Below are 19,227 nucleotides of genomic sequence, written 5' to 3'. Positions count from 1 at the left end.
AAGGTGCAAAAGACCCCTTTAGAAACACCCGAATGCAACCAAGAGGGGAGGTGCACAACCATATCCCACTAGGAGTCTACGTACCAAATTTCAACTTTCTAGGACATACCGTTCTTGAGTTATACGACATACATACGCGCATACGTACATACGCACATACGCACATACATACATACGCACATACGTACATACGCACATACATACGCACATACAGACGTCACGAGAAAACTCGTTGTAATTAACTCGTGAATCGTCAAAATGGATATTTCGGGGCCTGTACGTTCTTTGGTATATATGCATGTGTGGTCGGGTCGAAAAAAAACTCAACATTCATTCGGAGGTGAGCAAAATGGAAATTAAGGTCGATTTTTGAGTGAAAATTTTTTCGCGAATACAATACTTCCATTTTTGTAAAAGGAAGTAAAAACATAAAATAACAGAAATCTGAAGCACATTATTTCTAATTCATAAAATTACGAAACATTTTTACAAAAGCAAATTCTTTGCTAGATATTAAACAGAAAGAGTAGGCGTTAAGAATTCGGGTATAAAAAATGACATACATTGAACTAACTCTGTATAGTCCTGTAATAAATTTAATTTTCTTTTTTCTTCTTTTTTTTTCTTGTTTCAGCTTAGCATTAGTACTTTCTAGAATAGTTTTCTACAAATTTCATGTTAATAGACCCATTTGCATGTAACACCAAAACACATGTCGACAGTAATTTGCAATTTTTGTGCTTCAAAACGTTGGTTAATTCATTCATCTAATAGAGCAAAAGGTTAACTAGCAGCACTATTTGGAAGTAGTAGTTGGTTTGGCTTGTACATATTGCCATCTGCAGAAAGCTGAACTTTTTTTTTTTTTGAAATCAATTTCAGTTATTGTATTGGCAAATTATTTTCAGTATGGTATGTATGATCTTTAGAGCAGTGAATTTTTGTAGACATATCAAATGATTAGTTTTGAAATTATTTAATAAAATATAACTTACACCCAAATAACTCCCTTTTTCTCAAATTACTAGTGGTTTTATTTGCTAGTGGTTTTATTTGCATTTCCATCTTTTCATAGAATTGCATTGGGAGCACACGTTGTAGCATATAAGAGAGGCATTTAATACCGAATTGGTAAATATGAAATTTCAATATTGACTTCACCGAAACTTCAGGAAAGATTACAATCAACGTACCGTATTGGAAAAGGCTTCAATTAAAAAACTTTCCACTGTGGCTGTTACGATTGAAAAGCTTTCTGTTGGGGAAATAGGATTAAAAAGTTTTCCACCATTACCCTCTCAAAAGCTTTCCACTATATTGTTGCCTCAGAACAACAGTAAGATATCTTATAGCTTGTTTCTGCGAGTAGGTGCATTACGACGTTTTTGAGGAGACGATATGACTGCTACGATTTAAAAACTTTCCATTTCGATAGTTATGATTAAAAAGTGCTCCGTAATTTCCATTTCAAAAGCGTTGCTTTGTAGCCATCCCAAAAGTTTTCGACCAAAAACAAACATAGTGGAAATTGTTTGAGTTTTGGAAAGGGGGAGAAACTTTTTAATCGTCAATTGGTTTATGGAAAAACGTATATTGACAAAGAATCTGTTGCAATCGATGACTCACAGATCTACATGGCAATTAGCCGATACCTTTCACTATATTATACAAAATCAGGGCTGCTAAGAGCCGCCAAGCGAAGGCCTCGCGCCAAGGCGGGTCCATTGTCAGTTTGGTCGCTGGGCCCCCATGAAACTTGTTAAATTTGTACTACTACGATTCCTAGCGGGCCTCTTCAAGAGACGGGCCCCTAGTTTCCGATTGGGCTGAGAAAGCCTCTCGTTGGTTCTGTTTCCCTTTTCCCTCAGCAGATGTTTTCACATAAATCCAAAACAGCTCTGACAAGGAAACAACTTGCAATTTTCTTTGTTTTTAAGGTGTTCAAGTTATCTGGACTTTGACTGGCTCTTATTCTTAAAATGGCGTTCCAAATGAATATTTTATCATCCCACGTATACGCACTCATATGATTGGGTTTAAATCTAAGTATTACCGTGGAGTAAGTGGAATGACTAATTTAACTAATAAGTTTTTTAAACTTGAATATAAATTACCATCTTGCATGGTGTCCAGCATCTTCGTGACATCGGCAAGTGTGAGGAAGCCATCATATTTGTTGCACGTTCGCAATGTATTTATAATGTCTCTGTCGGCCACCGGACATAAAGTGCCATCAATCACGTGGATTGTACCTCCTTTGGGGCCAGCGATATCACCGTAGACGATTCGATGTCCATTTACTGTGACAGCCTAGGAAAGAAAAGTTCAAAGGGGTAGAAAAATTCAAGGTTGTAAAGGAAAAACTGGGTACGAATTTTAAAAACAACCACTATTTTACACATAATTTCTACATAGTTGTTATATCCGTGGTAGCAAAAGGATGTAAGTGGAAATTTTCAAGTTTGGAAGAAAAACGCATTTAAAGTCGTGGTCCTAGGTTGGCTTTCATTGAATTTTTTTTCTAAATCATGCTGTCTAATAGCACCTACTAGGGCTATTAGTACTATCTCTTGCCCAGAGGCAGAGGAGAGTTTCACCTACCATCTGTACTGGTTATCTCAAAATCTTTAATTTTGGCACAAACTTCCTTTTGCTTAGCACTGCCTCATATAAATACCCATGGAGACTGCTATGGCATCTATACCCCCCCCCCCTTCGGCGAGAACATTCCGGTTGCGCGAGTGGTTATTTGTACGGTTAGTTTAGTTGATTTCTCCGTCATGGTCGAAACAAAATGATCATAAGAAATACACATGGTAGCCCAAAGCATAAGTAAAAATTAAGGCTCTCTTTGCTATGTCTAAGGTCTTCAAATAAGGAATAAGATATTTTTAAGGACCTTTTTTTTTCAAAGGAAATAAGTTTTTTTTAAGGAATTTATGAGAAGCGTGGGTATTAGGGTGATGACAATGTTTTTATATATTAACCTGTAGTAGAAATCAGTGAACTTCTTGATACATAACCTGAAAGTAACAATTATTTTGTTCAGGTCCAAAAAAATGTTCCGCACCAATCTCTTTGAAAATAATCAGATTTACTACTTTCAGCAAAGTCAAAATAAGCTAGTTGAAAAAAAGGCTTCAGTTTAGATTATTTGTGCTTTAACTTTGTACGGCAAAAATATTCGTCCGTAATCAACAATGGATTTGTCAAACAAGTTAAAAGTAGTTCCTGCATGCAAAGCAAGTTAATTCCGATTTCATCCTTCGAAACCAGGATTCTGTCGTGGATTTGAAATAAAAGTACTCACCAGGAGACCACACGACTTCAGTAATCATGAAAAAAGTTCAAAATGGTCGCATTCGAAAGAGCATATATAGACATATTTTTGACCCATAAACTGTGTGCCCTTGTCCCTTCGTTTTCGAGATATGAGGTCTTAAAGTCTGCCGAAATCTCAAGAAAAGGCGCCTAATTTAAAGACTTGGCAAGAAATTCAAAACACCGCGCTATTTCATCGTCTGCATCTTGCAAGGCATCTCATTTCCATTTTGGGTCATCTGCAAAGCGTGTGAAAGATGTTTTGCTTTAATACTTTACTTGTGTGGGTTAAATTAAAGAATAATCATGAAGCTTATGAAGTGGAAAGTAGAAAGCTTTATTCAGAGGAATGACAACTTTATAATGAAATTAAACGTAAATTTTAGAATTCCGTTCGTGATAATAATACATTTCAGAATGTTACTGTATTTTAAGTGTATTAAGTGTGAACTCTTATTAATGAAATATGTTGTAAGTATTTCTTAATAATCTAGGTGAATTACTGTAAATAAGTACAAAAACAGGGTAATTTGAGCTCATACTTTATATAGATAATTAAATAGATAGTATTTGATGTTGAAATAAAATGTTCATGGACTATGGTATCATTCTTTTTTTTTAAGCTATTATTAATACATGAATTTTTATTGTCTGAACCCTGTGAGGAAAAAAAGTTAATTTTTAATTTAAAATGGAAAGAAAAATTACATTCTAAAGTGAAAACAACGGATAATAAGTTGCAAATAATTTTTCGATAATTTTGAATTGTAATATGCACTTCAAAATTATCGATATCGGAAAGTACATCATGTATAGATGGAAATAGATATTTTTATTCTTAAAAACTATCAATATAGTCGACGTTCGTTATAACAATCCCCTACCGTCCCAACAAAACCTGTCACTACAGCTAAACGTGGCTAACGTAAATGTGCAGCATATTGCGTGTTATTTATTCATTTTTAAAAATTGTGGAATAACTGGAGTAACTTTTACACGTTATGTTTCAATCAAACTACAATCACTTATTCATTTCCAGATTAGTGCACCACAATACTCGGGCAAGATACAATATGCCTGGTAAAGTCTGGGTTATTACAAACGCGGCCACCTCCATTTGAAACATCGTTGCAATTTTGCTTTTCGAAGGAGTTTGACCGCTGCAATATCTGCACAACACTTAAATTTATGAAATGTTCCTAGTGCCACAATTCTTTATTTTTTAAGCATTATCAGTCTCATATTTGTCAGGGTCAGTAGCATATTTTTTTTTTCCTTTCGACAGTCTTCTTTCATTTTTATTTTATTTTTCTCTTATTTGTATTTAACATTGATCTGCTAATTAAAATTTCTCAACAAGAAGTTTTTTTAAAAAATTCATATTGCTTTAAGTATACAACTTAACTTTTCACAGAATCTAAAAGAAATACTCATAGTTAATACTTAAAAGAACAATAATAAGAAAATACTTAAAATATATCATATCAATAATATTGTAATTAACATTTCAAAGTACTAAAGTAAAATCTACTTAAAACCAGGGTTGGCAAAAACCCGGGTTTTTTTAAAAAAGCCCATGGACCCAGGGTTTTTTGGGTTTTTTTTAAATAAAACCCAACGAAAGCTGGGTTTTTTAAAAGAAATGTGGGTTTTTTTTGTCTTTTTTTAGGGGAAAGGTGGGGTACTCGTAGCATATTGTAGCATAAGTATATGGACAAAGCACAAAAATTGTCTTGATAAAAAAAGCTGGAAAATTCAGCGTTTTCTGAAGAAGGGTATAAAAGACAACAAAATTCAAGAATGGTGAAGTTTCAGATTTTTTTAGTTTCTATGATTACCAACAGTTAAGGCAAAGTTACTTCTTGAGTGATAAAATCTATTGTTTATTTGTTCGTTTTTTATTGCGACATTTTTTTTTTGTATTTTACTTTATTGTATTTCATTTTGTTATATGCAAAACTACTGTAGAACCTCAAGTAGTTTAAATCCCGTTTTACTGAATTCCAGCTTAATTAAGACATTTCTTTGAATTTTATGTTGCCTGTTTTTCTATTTCTGTGTACAGAGTAAGAAATATTAAACTTTTTCGTAAGATAATGAAAATACTGTACATCCTATTCCGTTTTCTGTCCGACCATTTGAAAAACCTGTTAATTTCTAAAAAATATACCTTGTTTATTCGAGTTTTGTGACGTGTTGGTTTGCAGAAAATAATTCACATGAGAGCCTTTTAGCTAAAGTAGTATCCTTTGTACAATCTGCAAATATCGAGAAAATCTGACGTGACAGGACTTAGTCAACATAGTTTGAGTTCCTTATTGACCAGTTGAAGGAAAAAGTTAAATATACTTATTTAAAACCTTTGAAGCATTTTTTAATGCCCTTAAGAGTTAAGAAATACTATTAAAGTTCAAAATTCATTTTTTATGTCCATTGCCTATTGTGAAGAAGAAATAAAAAAGAAGTTTAAATTGTAAAAGTATTTAAATTAATTATTTTTTTTAAAAAAGTTCTCAGAAAATTTTAAAAAACCCAAAAGTGGGCTAAATAATGGGTTTTTTTAAATGGGTTTTTTCAAAAAAAAAACCCATTGGGTCCAACCCAATTGGGTCCAATCTGGCCAACCCTGCTTAAAACCCACTAAAATGCAAAAATATACTTTTATCCGACTAGTCTCTTAAAAATTTTATTGGCGAAAGGGTAGTTTCTTCCGTGAGAAGTTAACGCACAGTATCAGCAGAAATGATTTTTTGAGATACTATTGGAATAACCGCGTTTCGGATTCCATAAAGAGAAACGTTTGAATATAACGTGCTTTTCTTGCTTAATTTTCAGCGAAAACCAACTAAGCAAGCTGTACACTAAAGATAAATCATAGAGGATGACAAAAAAGCAAAAAAAAAAAAAAAAAGAAAGAAAGAAAGAAAAGAAAAAAAAAATGAAAATGAAAACTGAAAAATTTGCAGACATTACGTTTTACCTTACCAAGGCAAATGCTTTTTGTACCGAAAAGCTACATAAACGTACACATTGCTATAGTTGGGAAAAATGTTTGGTGGAACTCACTTTAGAGTTTATGGGACTACCCAGAGAGAGAGAGAGAGAAAAAAAAAGGTGGTTTAAAATCACTTTTCATTATATTTGCATTGTTTTTACAAAAAAAAAAATATATATATATATATATATATATATATATATTTCGGGTTACGGCGTTCCCTCCCCTATCATACTACACTTTTGCAAGTACATGTAAATACTTTTTCTTTAAATACCAGGAGGGTCAAATGTCACCTTCTGACCCCCTTAAGTGGTGGGCTTACTTTAATCACCAATAATAAGATAAAACTTAAGTTTAACCTTGTTTTAAAGTTGTCATTTTTCAAAAACAATAAGCCGTCCTCCAGAAGAATACCTCTAAAAGCAACCCTCTAAAAATTTTAATGGAGCAGTCTGTGCCACGAACCCCCCCCCCCCCCCACTCTTCCCAATAGCTACCCCTGAGTGAAGAATGTACTTAAAACATCTTTTACGCACTTTGCTCACAAATGACAAAAAATGGCAATGAAATGTCTTGTCAGATGCAGATGTTGAATTCGCGTCGTTCATTCCATTTCTGAACAAGACTCGCTAAATTTGGCGACTTTATTTAAAATTTCAGCAAACTTTAATAACTCATATTTCGATAATGGGGTCGCGAGGGCACATAATTGTTGTACCACAAACATATTTTACGATGCTCTTCCAAATCCTACCAGTTTCGTTTTTTTTTTTTTTTTTTTTTGAATTTCCTTGATCGTGTGATTTCCTGGTCAGCATTTACCTTGATTTCCTCCATTTAGGAATGAAGAAGTACGAAATGAGATCATATATAGCACGCGGGCTCTATCATACACTCAGAACGAAAAAATAATTTGGTAAGCACCAATCTCTTTAAGAAAATCGAATTTTGTGCATAATTCGTTTATGTAGAATCATCTGATCAAAAAAATTTCATAATATTCATAATAGTATCAAATTATATAAGTATTGCTTTTATGTTTCTCTTTTGACATATATCGCGAATTTTAATTATATGTTATTTTGAAGTCATAATCCTAGTGGGTACTCTGTATGCATAATAATAATAACGTGAAGTGAGGAAAATCTTTTATTTTCAAAACGTTAAATTTTTAATTAATTTTTTAAAATGTCCGATTTTTGGCTTGGTTTTATGATATCACAAGTGATGAACTTTGGCACACTCTCCACTGGTGCGCTGAATGCTTACGCTTGCTGTCTATCGCGTTTCCACGTTATGATAATTAAGAAGCGAATTAAAAAAAAAAAAAAAACACTCTACGCTTGCTATCAACTGTATCGTTGCAAGAACATGTGAGTAAGGATGCGAATTAAATATTTTGCTTTGTGAAAATGTCAACACAGAATGGCATTTCATCATTTGTGATGTCATCGGCAAGAAATGTAAACAATGAAAACGCACCGATTTATGTAATTTAATATTTAATATATTAATTAAATATATCATTAATGGCATTTCATCTTTTGTGATGTCACGCGCAGAAGCGGAAAGAATTAAATTGAACCTGCACACCGACTAAAATTAAAAAATATATGTATATTAAACTTCGTCAAATTATTTATAAATGGTCAAATTCTATGTTTTTTGAGCATGCTCTTTCAGAAAAAAATACTTTTAAAATTTCGTAAACGACCCCATTCCTATTAGGGGATGTTGGCAACCTCAAAACGAAAAATGTTTGCATAGATAAATATGCAGAAGGTGAAAAGTGAACCACAAAAAAAAAAAAAAATTAATTTGAATTTTTGGCATCTTGAATTCAAATTATGTTTTTCGCAATCACGAGCGTGTGTGTTTGTGTAGGCGCATGTGTGTGGGTGCGTGGGTGCGTAAGTGTATGTATGCATGTGTGTGAGTGAGTGTTGTGTACGTGCGTGTGTGTGTGTGTGTGTAGGCGTTCGTGTGTGTGTGTGTAGGCGTTCGTGTGTGTGTGTGTAGGCGTTCGTGTGTGTGGGACATGGACGCCACCGCCCAGCAAAAGTGGATTCCGGTGGACAGTGCTCAGGACCAGCCGCGCCGCCGCCAGTGGACGGTGGTGCTGCAGCCCTGGTCCAAGCTGGAAAAGGAACCGGAACGTCAAGGACAGTCAAGTGAGAACAAAAAGCAATCGTGATTGCTCAAAAAAAAAAAAAAAAAAAAAAAAAAAATTTGAATACTGACATGTGGAATTCAAATTATGTTTTTCGCAATCACGAGTGTGTGTGTGTATGTAGGCGTGTGTGTGTGTGTGTAGGCGTGTGTGTGTGTGTGTGTAGGCATATGTGTTTGTATCTGTTTGCAGGCATGAGTGTGTGGGTAGTTGTGTCCATGTGTAGGTGCCTGTACGTATGCATGTGTGTATGTATGTGTTTGAGTGTGTGTATGTGTTTGTGTGTGTATGTGTTTGTGTATGTATGTGTGTGTATGTGTTTGTGTATGTATGTGTGTGTATGTGTTTGTGTGTATGCGCGTGTGTGTAGGATATTGACGCAACCTGGAGGCGGCTTTCACTATAGGAGCAGCATCGTGAGGAGCCGGTCGACGGTGATGCTGCAGAGGCTGCTGGCGGTAAAATAAAATGATAGCACATCAAAACAATCAAGTGAGAACAATAAGCAATCGTGATTGCTCAAAAAAACTAATTTAATCAAGTATTATATAGTTGGCAGCTGTTCAAACTTCATGTCCGGAAAACCGGACACCAAGTCTAAAGGGAAGTAAATTTTTAGAGCAAGAATTTTTAATGTATTTCGCAACATAATTATTTTAGCACTGCAGTTATTCAAGAAAACGAGGATTTTTTTGTTCCCCATCTTACTAGCTCAAAATATTACTCACACTTGACACTTCGACTTACTTCGTTATTGTAGTTATTGATGAAAAGAGTTGCATCATTTGCCCGCGATGACATCCTGCCGCCCTGCTTCAGTTGGTCAAGAGAAACGGCGTCCTGGACAACGTGGTTGAGCAGTGCCAGAGTCAAATCCGGTCTGTTGTCTCGCCAGTGGTCGATCAGGTTCGATGGCAGCCGAGAAACGGCTTCGTTCGATGGGATAAACAAAGTGTACGCTCCTATAATACATAGACATTTGTATAAAAATGGTTTGCCGAGAGGTAAAACCTTCTACATGTAGTACAACCTCTGACAATCAAGTTCGGTGAATAGTCCTGTAACATTAACGTAGAGGAAATACACAGTCCAGTCACATTAATGTGACCATCTGTCAAAAGCCAGAATAACTACCTTTCGCAGAGCGGACTGTTGCGAAACGTACAGGAAGAGAGTCACATAGGTCCCTGAAGGTGTTCTCTGGGGTGTTGAGCCATGCCGACTCTAATGCCGTAGCCAGCTGCGTATTTACGAACGTTACCACACTGTCCTTCGAAATATTCATTTCCCATGCACGGCTGAGATCTGTTATACATGTCCTGGAAACTCTGCAAGAAGTCTTCTTTCGGGATGAAGTTGAAAAGTTTCGTCACGTTTGTTGGATGTCAGGAATATAGTTAAATCTCTTTCTTCTCAAAGCGAGTTTGAGTCGTGGGAATAGGAAGAAGTCTTTAGGATTCAGATCTGGCGAGTATGGAGGATGTTCAATTTGCAGCAACTGTGTTTCTGCCAGGAGCTGTTTACACAGACTTTAAATTGACCTGTTTTGTTCATTCATTTTCCTCAGTTAAGAACCAACGCATTAAACAAGCACTTTGTAAAACTAGTCTTACATGGAACGCAAGCGACACTCAACTCAACAACGGTGAGGTTCAGCACCTGCAGCTTTTTGCTTCGCCAGTGATGCTAGTTCGGCCGTTCTGACTTCATTCATTGAACTTTTTGTCAGAGGTTGTATTATAGATAAACAAAGTGTAAAAAAATATTTTAAATAACATGGATATACATAGTAAATTAATATGAACTGCAGAGTAAAGAAGGTTTTCTGATGCTACGACGAGAAGAAACAATGTTATCTGTAAAAAATGTGGTACCATTGTAACAGTCATAAGTATTATTCTCCACGACGAGCATTTTAGGATGCTCAGACTCAGGTCAGTCATTTAAAAATTTTCCATGGAGAAAGGGTATAGCTTGACCACTGAGAGATGACGAATGAACTCGAAGCGGAAACGGATGACGTCGTTTTGTAATAAGTAGGATCAGAAAGAGCAAAAGAGCACTTGACTTGACTGTTTGCGCGCTCTCGGCTGATTCTACCTATTACAAAATGACGTGATCCGTTTGCGCTTCCAATTCACCCGCCATCTTTCCGTGAGAAAGCTTTATATGCTCAATACATCATGAGAAAAAGCAATAAATATACACACATGCATAAATGCAATATATTTCTAAAAGCCAGGGATGGAAGCAGGCCCGTCATTTCATATTTTTCTACGGAGGGGTCAAAAGGTATGTGCTCAATGCATACATATTATTAAGTCGAAAAATAACAAAAACCACGACCACAGTAAAAAAAAAAGGGCCAAGGAGGGGGGGGGGGACAATTTTCCTCTCTTGACCCCTCTAAAGGAAGGGTCTGGATGGGGATCGGGGGGGGGGGCGATTTCTGCTCCTACCCTCTCGAACGTCGGGCTAATTTGGCTAGTTGCACATCGTGACGTTGGTTTTTATAACGCCAACTGTAGATGTCATTTTTGGTAGTCTCTCAAAATAAATTTTATTGCAGATTACTAAACTGCACTGATGCAAAATGGGAATTGTCTGGTGGTGTTTTTTTTTCTTCTTGTGTGTGTGTGTGTGTGTGTGTGGAGCTTCTATAATTGAAATCCGCATGTTATCTTTGCTTCGAGGGCCACCTAGCCACACGTTCTGTCCGCCAATGATGACTCTACACAGCGATACAAAAAGTTTGGCATTGTCTGTGCGTGATGGATGGTATTAGCATACGTTTAATTAGCAGGAAGAAACATAGTCGCAATCTTCTTCAAAGATCGATGAAGGGAAATAGCTTCAGCCAGTGGCAATAAAATTTTCCTTTCCCTGTGCGATCCGAAATTGAATGAAGCTAATCTGCATGACCCGAACAAAGGAGGAAGTTCATAAAAAGTGAAAAAAATCTTCGTGTGAGAGCGAAAGTAACGTGACACCATTAACAAACTGAAATTGCCCCCCTTTTTTACCAGACGCCGCTAGGTCAAATTATTACGGCTTGAGGGGTTTTATTTTCTTTCAGGAAGTTCATCGAAATCGAAGAAACAAAATGTTTTAAGAGGTGCCAATTACTTATCGTTATGTGCTCTGTTCCATTATGTTAAGTATAAATGAGATATTCACTTATTACGGAAGTTTTCATGTTGCTGCTTCTGTATGGGTCATGATCCTTCTCCTAAGGATCAATCAAAGCGCTCGTGCTATCAATATCATTTTGGAGTCTTTTGGTGTTGATATGAATGTATGATTTTATTACCGTAGGCTTCCTAAGTCGATACTGAGAAAGCATGCAGAATATCGTCAGCGCTCATGGTCGTCTGATAATACGGCATGTAAAAGATCCTTTGAGTATTCGTTTGAATACCCACGGCAAAACTAAATGCTTAGTGCAGCTTCGCATCGAAGAGAGCCCAGGTGCCTCCATCTGGTGGGAAACTGGGTGTCAAAATTATCTGTGCCATTGACACTTGTGCCTTCATGGAAGTACGTGAAAGACTGGATGCCATGGTATGCAAAAGGTTAAGTCGCCTAACGCAGCCCCATTAGAAAGAAAAAATGTAGTGGGAAAAGAAATATACAATATTGTTTCGAATAAAAACAAAATTGGTTTTCATTCATTTTCAGAGTTTGGTCACGAAAGTGATGTCAAAAAAGGGTATCCAGATTTTTCTAGTGAAAAAACTCTCTTAACTGAAAAAAAAAGACCAAGCTGTTGATAAATGATTATTTTATTACATTCTTCTGCTTGTTGGAGCCAGCACACAAGCACAAAAAAATACAATAGTAAAAATTGTATGTTACAATTGATGTTTGTTGCGTAGCATTATTTAATATTAAATAGAGGTGGATCTAGTCCTAATATAACCACAGAAAACTTCTTAGCGCATTTGGCGGCAGCGAAGTTCGATTTATCCAACTGCCTATTTTAAGTGTAACTTTCAATCTCTAGATCAAACCTACAAGCCTGAGAACATTCATAAAGATAGCGAATATTGTCAAAATATGGAAATTACTTTTTGATCCGTAATTAATTTGGTGGAAATGAGTGTTATTATGACGCTTTTCATGTTTAACTATCTGAATATAATTTTGATTCTTAAAAAATAACAGGAAATAAACACGAATTAAAAGATGTTTCTCGTACAAGATTTGAAAATAAGTACTTAAATAAATAAGGGCAATTCCACCGGTAACTAACTGATATTTTTGAAGCAAAACAATTTGTATTTTGTAGCATTCAACGCAAAATTTACGTTGTGTAATTGTTTGCATTGGAAGATTGTATTTTTAAGCTGAATTTAATGGCGTAGTTGAATTCCCGAAACACATTTTGTATGATTCTTAAATATTTATTTAAAACATGCAACTGACTAACATTTAAAAAAAATGTCAGTCAGTTACCATGTTTTTAACTTTTTTTCCCTTTTAAATCGTTCAAAAAGTATTTTAAGAATTAATTTATACCATTGAATTCAGCCTGAAAAATACAATATTTCACTAGAAAAGATTGTTTTTACAATGAATATTTTGCGTTGAATATTAAACTACGTATTGTTTTGCTTCAAAAATGTCAGTCAGTTACCCGCGAAATTGCCCATAAATAAACGGCAACATAGTTTTTTACACAACGTGAAAACGCACAGCATATCCAATACCTAAAGTCCCTGCATTTAATGATAAAATTAAATTTTTTAGATTAAAATTCTTCACGTCATTTCAATTTTCTTTCTATGTAATATCCAGTCATGACCCAAAAACCAATGCTCCCCCGTTTGCGCCCAGTATAGTTCTAAATTAATGTTGAGCTATTTCAAAGGAAAAGCGTAAACAAACAACCTGCGCTAACGCTTCAGCTATGTCTCGGTGCTTGAATTTGGCTGGAAAATCCATCTCTTAATTTCCTAGTGACCTGGATAAGCTAAAACACTCAGACTGACCTTTGACACTGAGTGTCGTGAGATGCGGTGAATGAATGCAGCCACACCTTTTACTGTCGGTATTTTTAGAAAGGGCTTTTTTATTATATTGTAAACAGTGTTAACGAGAGATTATTTGTGCAAACAAAGCTCCCTGCAGCGTACCTATATATACCCTGGAATTTTAAAAACTTCATTTAAGTAAAATTATGCATAAAGCAAAATCCATTTGCATAAGTTGATCATTATTTTTCTCTCTCAAAACGGGACGTTTAACTATTTTAGGCAACTTCAAGAGTATTTCTAAAGAAGTATTACATTTTTTTTAAGTTTGTGCTCGTTACAGAAAAGAACAAAGATGAATAGAAACAAAATAATTTGAGTTTTGACGTCTTGAATTCAAATTAAGTTTTTCTTAATCACGGATTGCGATAGGACCCAACTCGTTGCGTTTCTTGTTTCTACTAATGGACTGGAGTGGAAATAGAGAAGAAATTCACACTCGTCACATTATGACTGGTCATGTTCTAGATTACGTAATGCGAGGCTATTCATAAAAATAAATAAATAAATAAAAGAAAAGAAATGGTCATTAGGATGCGGTAATAAAGATCTGATTATTATGGCATATATGCACCCATATACTGATCACAACGATTAAATTTAGAATGTATACCTTCATGATATTTTTATTTCTCATCAATCCTAAATGATAGGAATAAGAAATCTGGAAATTTTGTATTTCGATGAAGTTTGCTTTATAACTTCATCCGTGCTGAAATTTTTCCTGAAAAACGTAATTTTATCCCCCCTCCCCCACCTTTTAAAAGTAAAATCTACTAAATCAAAGTGAGGATAATAAACAATTCGTGATTGCTCCAAAAAAAAAAAAGATAAAAAGTATAACAAATTATAAACTTACTCAATTTTGTGGTCAAATGTGAATATTAAGTAACAGACCCACTCACCCTTTCAAACTTAAATGAGATAGCCTCTCACCAATGTTGTAAAAGCAACAGATGCACAATGTTGTGTGAAATTATCCAAACATTTACTTAAAAATTAGCTTCAGTCCTAATCAGATTCAGTTTCCTATTGTACTACTTGTATTAACGTCATATGGTGATGGGAAAGGAGCGTGACCTTATGTCAGTGTTCAATGGGGTGCGTATAACCTCAGAAATTGAGAACTCCAGGTCTAAAAAATACCTTTTGACTCAATAACGGACGTAGTTTATGAGATAATACGCCGTTACTGCACAAATAATAATAATAATAATAATAATAATAATAATAATAATAATAATAATAATAATAATAACATCGTTTATGGAAATCTTCAAATTTTTAATGTTTTATATAGTAGTAGAGTCCACGTTCTTCATCATATTCACGCAACGAAACAAGAAATTAACGTATTTGGAGTCTTTTGGGGGGTGTCTTATGCAACAATTGATGCATTTGGTACCGTAAAATTGCCTATTAAAAAAAACCATTCCACTTAAAATTAATGAAAAAAAAAAAAAAAACTTTCTTCGAAGTTGTCATTTTCATGGAATTGCCCTTAATACTAATAAATTTTACATCTGCTAATGTGAAGAACTCTTAAGAAAAGGTAAAATTCTTTCAACCGTTAATAGATGTTGTGGTAAAGAATTCACCGGGAAGTATAAAGTAAAATTGAAATCTAGATCAAGAATGTAATGAGATTTAAAATGCAGGGAAGAAGTTCTGCACGTAAGAAAACGAAATATCTATTCAGTTTAAAACAGGTGTATGCGTTTCTGGGAAGGGACAAAACTGAATTTTTAATTAAGGAAAAAACGTAGATGAAACTTTTTCAATCAAGAAGATATTGTTACACAAATGATTTCTTAGCATAATTAAGAAAGTAACAAGGTTCCTATATTGTTATCAGCCTTGCTTTGATCACGACGCAAAATATTATTAATTAACTTGGGCGATGCATACCGATTTCTGTCAAGATTAAACTTTAATTACAATTTAGAGATTAATATGAACTTTTTTCCCTCTATACCACCCATCTTTGAATAAAAGAGCTCACGACTTAGTAAAGCCACATCTGGTCTAATAAATCTCCTACCATTGTGTTTTATATCTTATCTGTAGATAACTAACCGTGGTAGAGGGAAAAAAAATCGTTTTTTACCCATGATCCAAGCTCTAGGCAGGAATGAAGTCCACCCGTTGATGGGGTTAAAGATGGATTTTTGTTAAACAGGATGGCTGAAGAATAAATTTAGACAATTAGAACACGATCGAGGTTGGAGGATGGAAATTTGTTCATCAGAAGAATCATTATACTGACAGATTTACAAGTGAAAGTTCATGCTTGATTCTTTTTTTAAAGATGTTTCAGCAGGGAAAAAATGCAGCAATTAAGTTATTTGTTCCCTAAAAGGTTATAAATAGCACATTGAGAGCTAAAGCTTAAACTCCTTTTGTTTTTATCACTTTAATAATCACCTAGGCTATAAAAGTGGCACAAAGCGAGCGAAATCGCAACCTTCTTTTTCTCTTTACCAACTACAGCAATTTATGCCTTGTGGTTTAATCGGCGGGATGCACCGATATGGAAAAGGCACCTCATGAGCATACTTCCGGAAAACTTCGACAATTATGTCAGTATGCTTTCATTGTTGGCATAATTACGGAAATAAATGGAAAAAAAAGCGAAAAGTTTGCACATCGAACTACTTTTGTTAATCGATCTGCAAATCGATTAATGGAGCAATCAAGATAGTTTTTTTTTTTTGAATTGCCGTAGCGTATCGGTAGATAGAGAGTCACGCAATTCAGCTTTTCTCAACTTTTTTTCACTTCGTGGACAGTGATGTTCCCATCATTTTTTTTTTTGAGTGTACACTCCTAGCAATCCATTGTGCACAATATGTGTATGCGATCACACGATACATAATATCTGTACCCCAGAGCAAGTCCAAAAATTGACGATTTTCTGTTTATTATTGCATTGTATGCAGAAACCTATTCCGCATCGAGCTATGTGAACGTATTTCTTTAAAAAAAAAAAATCCTTTTCATTTTTTTAGCAGGGTTAAAAAAGCTTCGTCCCATTCTTTGCATGGGCCAGAAAATGTTCGAGTTTTCGGCGTATATGGAGTCTATCCTATGGGAACACCACTGCTCACGGATCGGTAAAAGCTTTGTAAAAATTTTGTTGACTAATAAGGAATTTTCTGTTTTTCCTTATTTTTTTCTGCCAGAAAACTCCCTTCGATTCATGATCCGTTGAACACTTGTAAAAAAGATTTCGCTGACTGTTCAAGTTACATTTTTTTTTCTCACAAAGAGATAATCACAAATAAATAAATAAAACTTTACTTGACACTAAAAAATGTCACACAATATATTCAAATGTAAAGGTAAGAAATTGCTGTAATAATTAAACATAAGTGAATAAACATTTGTGAAAAATAAAAGAAAATTACTAAAATTAGTCAGATAAATTTACGCAAAAATGTCGTATAGGCTATTGTTTTTCCTTTCTCTTTTCCTTTTTAAAATATAGTTTAATTTTAACTCATTTATTGTGTTTTTTAGTAAGAAAAGTGCTTTAACGAAGAAAAGTAAAAAATCTTTGAGGGTCGGTAACATTTTAAGTACCGACCGTCCCCCAATCATATTTAACTTGAGAAATCCTTACAATGATGTTTTAATAAATTCATTTCTAATATGTTCTTCATTTTCATTTTTCTGTTTAAAAAATATTTCTTGTTTAATACTAAATTTTTTTAACATTCAAAGCTACATTTCTTCCCGAATAGATAATTCATCTTTTCTGATTGCTTTATATACAGTGGTATAACTCTTAAATCCTTTTAACTTTCCGTTTAATTTTTTTCCAGAAATAAAATATCTTAAAAATTAGACTGAAATGCATGCAAAATTGTAGTACTTTTTTGAAGACATCCTTATTTATCACAGAATTATATAAATCGTCTTTCATGTGCACTTTTGTATCATATCCGGAGTTCCTATAGTCGTGGCGCCCTTCACAATTGTGGTATTTGCGGCATGGTAAATCCACCACTTACCCTTTTAAAAATATGTCATGAATAAAAGAAAAGCATAATGACAAAAATTAAAATAAAACCTATGCAATTGAAACTTAAAAAAAGAATCGATATTAAAGCATTAAACTTATAAATTATTCTTACCATTACTTCAAGAAAATTTAAAATGAATCAAATAAATAAACAAATCTTAAGAAGGACCGCTGGAGGAATGGGAATGCAAATAAAATCTCGACTCGCCAAGGAAAATAAAGGTACAAACTAATGAAAAGAAACTCTTCAAATTTCCTAATATTCCATGAAGATAAAAATGTTTGTTTATTTTCTTGAGAATGTTCAGAAACGTAAAACATTATGATTTTGAAAGCAGTAATTTTTGTTTTTACTTTTAAATATTTTATCCCTTGTCACTTGAAATATGATAGAAAGTCATTCCCACCCAGTTCCTAAGTTATAAACATGTGGATAGCAATGATAAACTGAGCGTGAAGTGATACTAAGCTTATTAATTTCTAATATTTTAGATGTATGATTTTTCAAAAGTTAACTTTTTAAACTTCAGATGTTTTATTCCGTAAATTTAATCGAAACTCATTAGAAAAACCAGTTCATGAGTATTTTAAAATGTTTAAATTCTTCAGCATTTTTGCATGTTTATTTTGATTTTAGATGATAAATTGAACGCAGTATTATTACTTAATTAATTGGTTCATGCTTTAAAATGAAAGAAAATTAAGAAAGCAAATTACATAATGATCAATTTTGTCAAACGTACAAATTTAATCCTCAATATTTCTGAACTAATTGGAAATGTTTTATGAACGTTTGCACTTCAACAAAGAAACGTATCTCATCTTTCTAAAAAAATCCAATTGCACTCCTAGTAAAAAGTTGAAAAGTTGGGATGCAAAATAAAGCTATTCTGGAATAACTTTTGCAACAGTTTTTTTACCTAGTAAAGGTTTTTTTTTTTTTTTTTTTTACAAAAGAGAAGGGGAGGGGGAAAGTGAGGACCCTCACAGGTCCTCGATTTTTTTTTCACGTTTTTTTTTCACGTCATCAGTTTGCAAGTCTAAAAATCTCAAGAAACAATGCTTTATGTCATGTAATTCTTTACGGTGTGGTGTACGTAGGGAGTGGTAAAATTAATGACTGATAAAAATCAATTAAGCTTTCAAAAAAAAGATGAACCGTGCTAGTGAGAAAACAAAACACTTTCACCCACATTCCCAACTGACAATGCTTGGGTTAAACAAGACTCCAAAGAATACTCCTTACAAAAAGAAAAAAAAAAAAAAAAAATGGCGCACCAGAAAAGGAAATCGGGTCGTGATAGCCGTGACCCGTGATAGAAAACATTTTTAAGAAAGCAATAAAAGCTAACTGTACTCTAACAATAGCCAGTCTTTCCTTATATAGTTTTCGCTCTTGCTCAGAGCTGGGAGATTATAATGGGAAAGTGCAGGCTGGTTTAACCTCTTAATGATTCTAGGTTCAAATTTGGATCTGCGGGCGATGGATCCTCTGAAGCCTCAGATATTGTTTCGCCGATCGATAATAGAAGGAGGATGAGCCCTCGAGATGATTATTTTGTAACATCTTTTTCTCGATTGGGTACGAGGAAGTATTCCGAATTATAGCCTATCAATAACAACAGCTAATTTGATACAGATTGTCTGCTTTATAGTTCATGGTTTTGGAAGTATGGTGATG

At 34.3% G+C, this 19,227-nt stretch overlaps 1 protein-coding gene across 1 annotated transcript in view; it reads right to left on the bottom strand.

Annotated features, from left to right (window-relative positions):
* LOC129228524 (uncharacterized) overlaps positions 1–19,227 on the bottom strand; it is a 59,623-nt gene that overhangs the window by 4,729 nt on the left and 35,667 nt on the right. The window contains exons 7-8 of the mRNA XM_054863203.1: positions 9,237–9,451; positions 2,115–2,310 (exon numbers count right to left, since the gene is read on the bottom strand). Coding sequence (XP_054719178.1) covers positions 2,115–2,310; positions 9,237–9,451 — 411 coding nt within the window. The remainder of the gene's footprint in view (positions 1–2,114; positions 2,311–9,236; positions 9,452–19,227) is intronic.

This window comes from Uloborus diversus, chromosome 8, assembly GCF_026930045.1.
Source record: "Uloborus diversus isolate 005 chromosome 8, Udiv.v.3.1, whole genome shotgun sequence".
Taxonomy (NCBI): domain Eukaryota; kingdom Metazoa; phylum Arthropoda; class Arachnida; order Araneae; family Uloboridae; genus Uloborus; species Uloborus diversus.
Note: the sequence above shows the minus strand (reverse complement) of the source record. Positions and strands in the feature narration are given on the sequence as shown.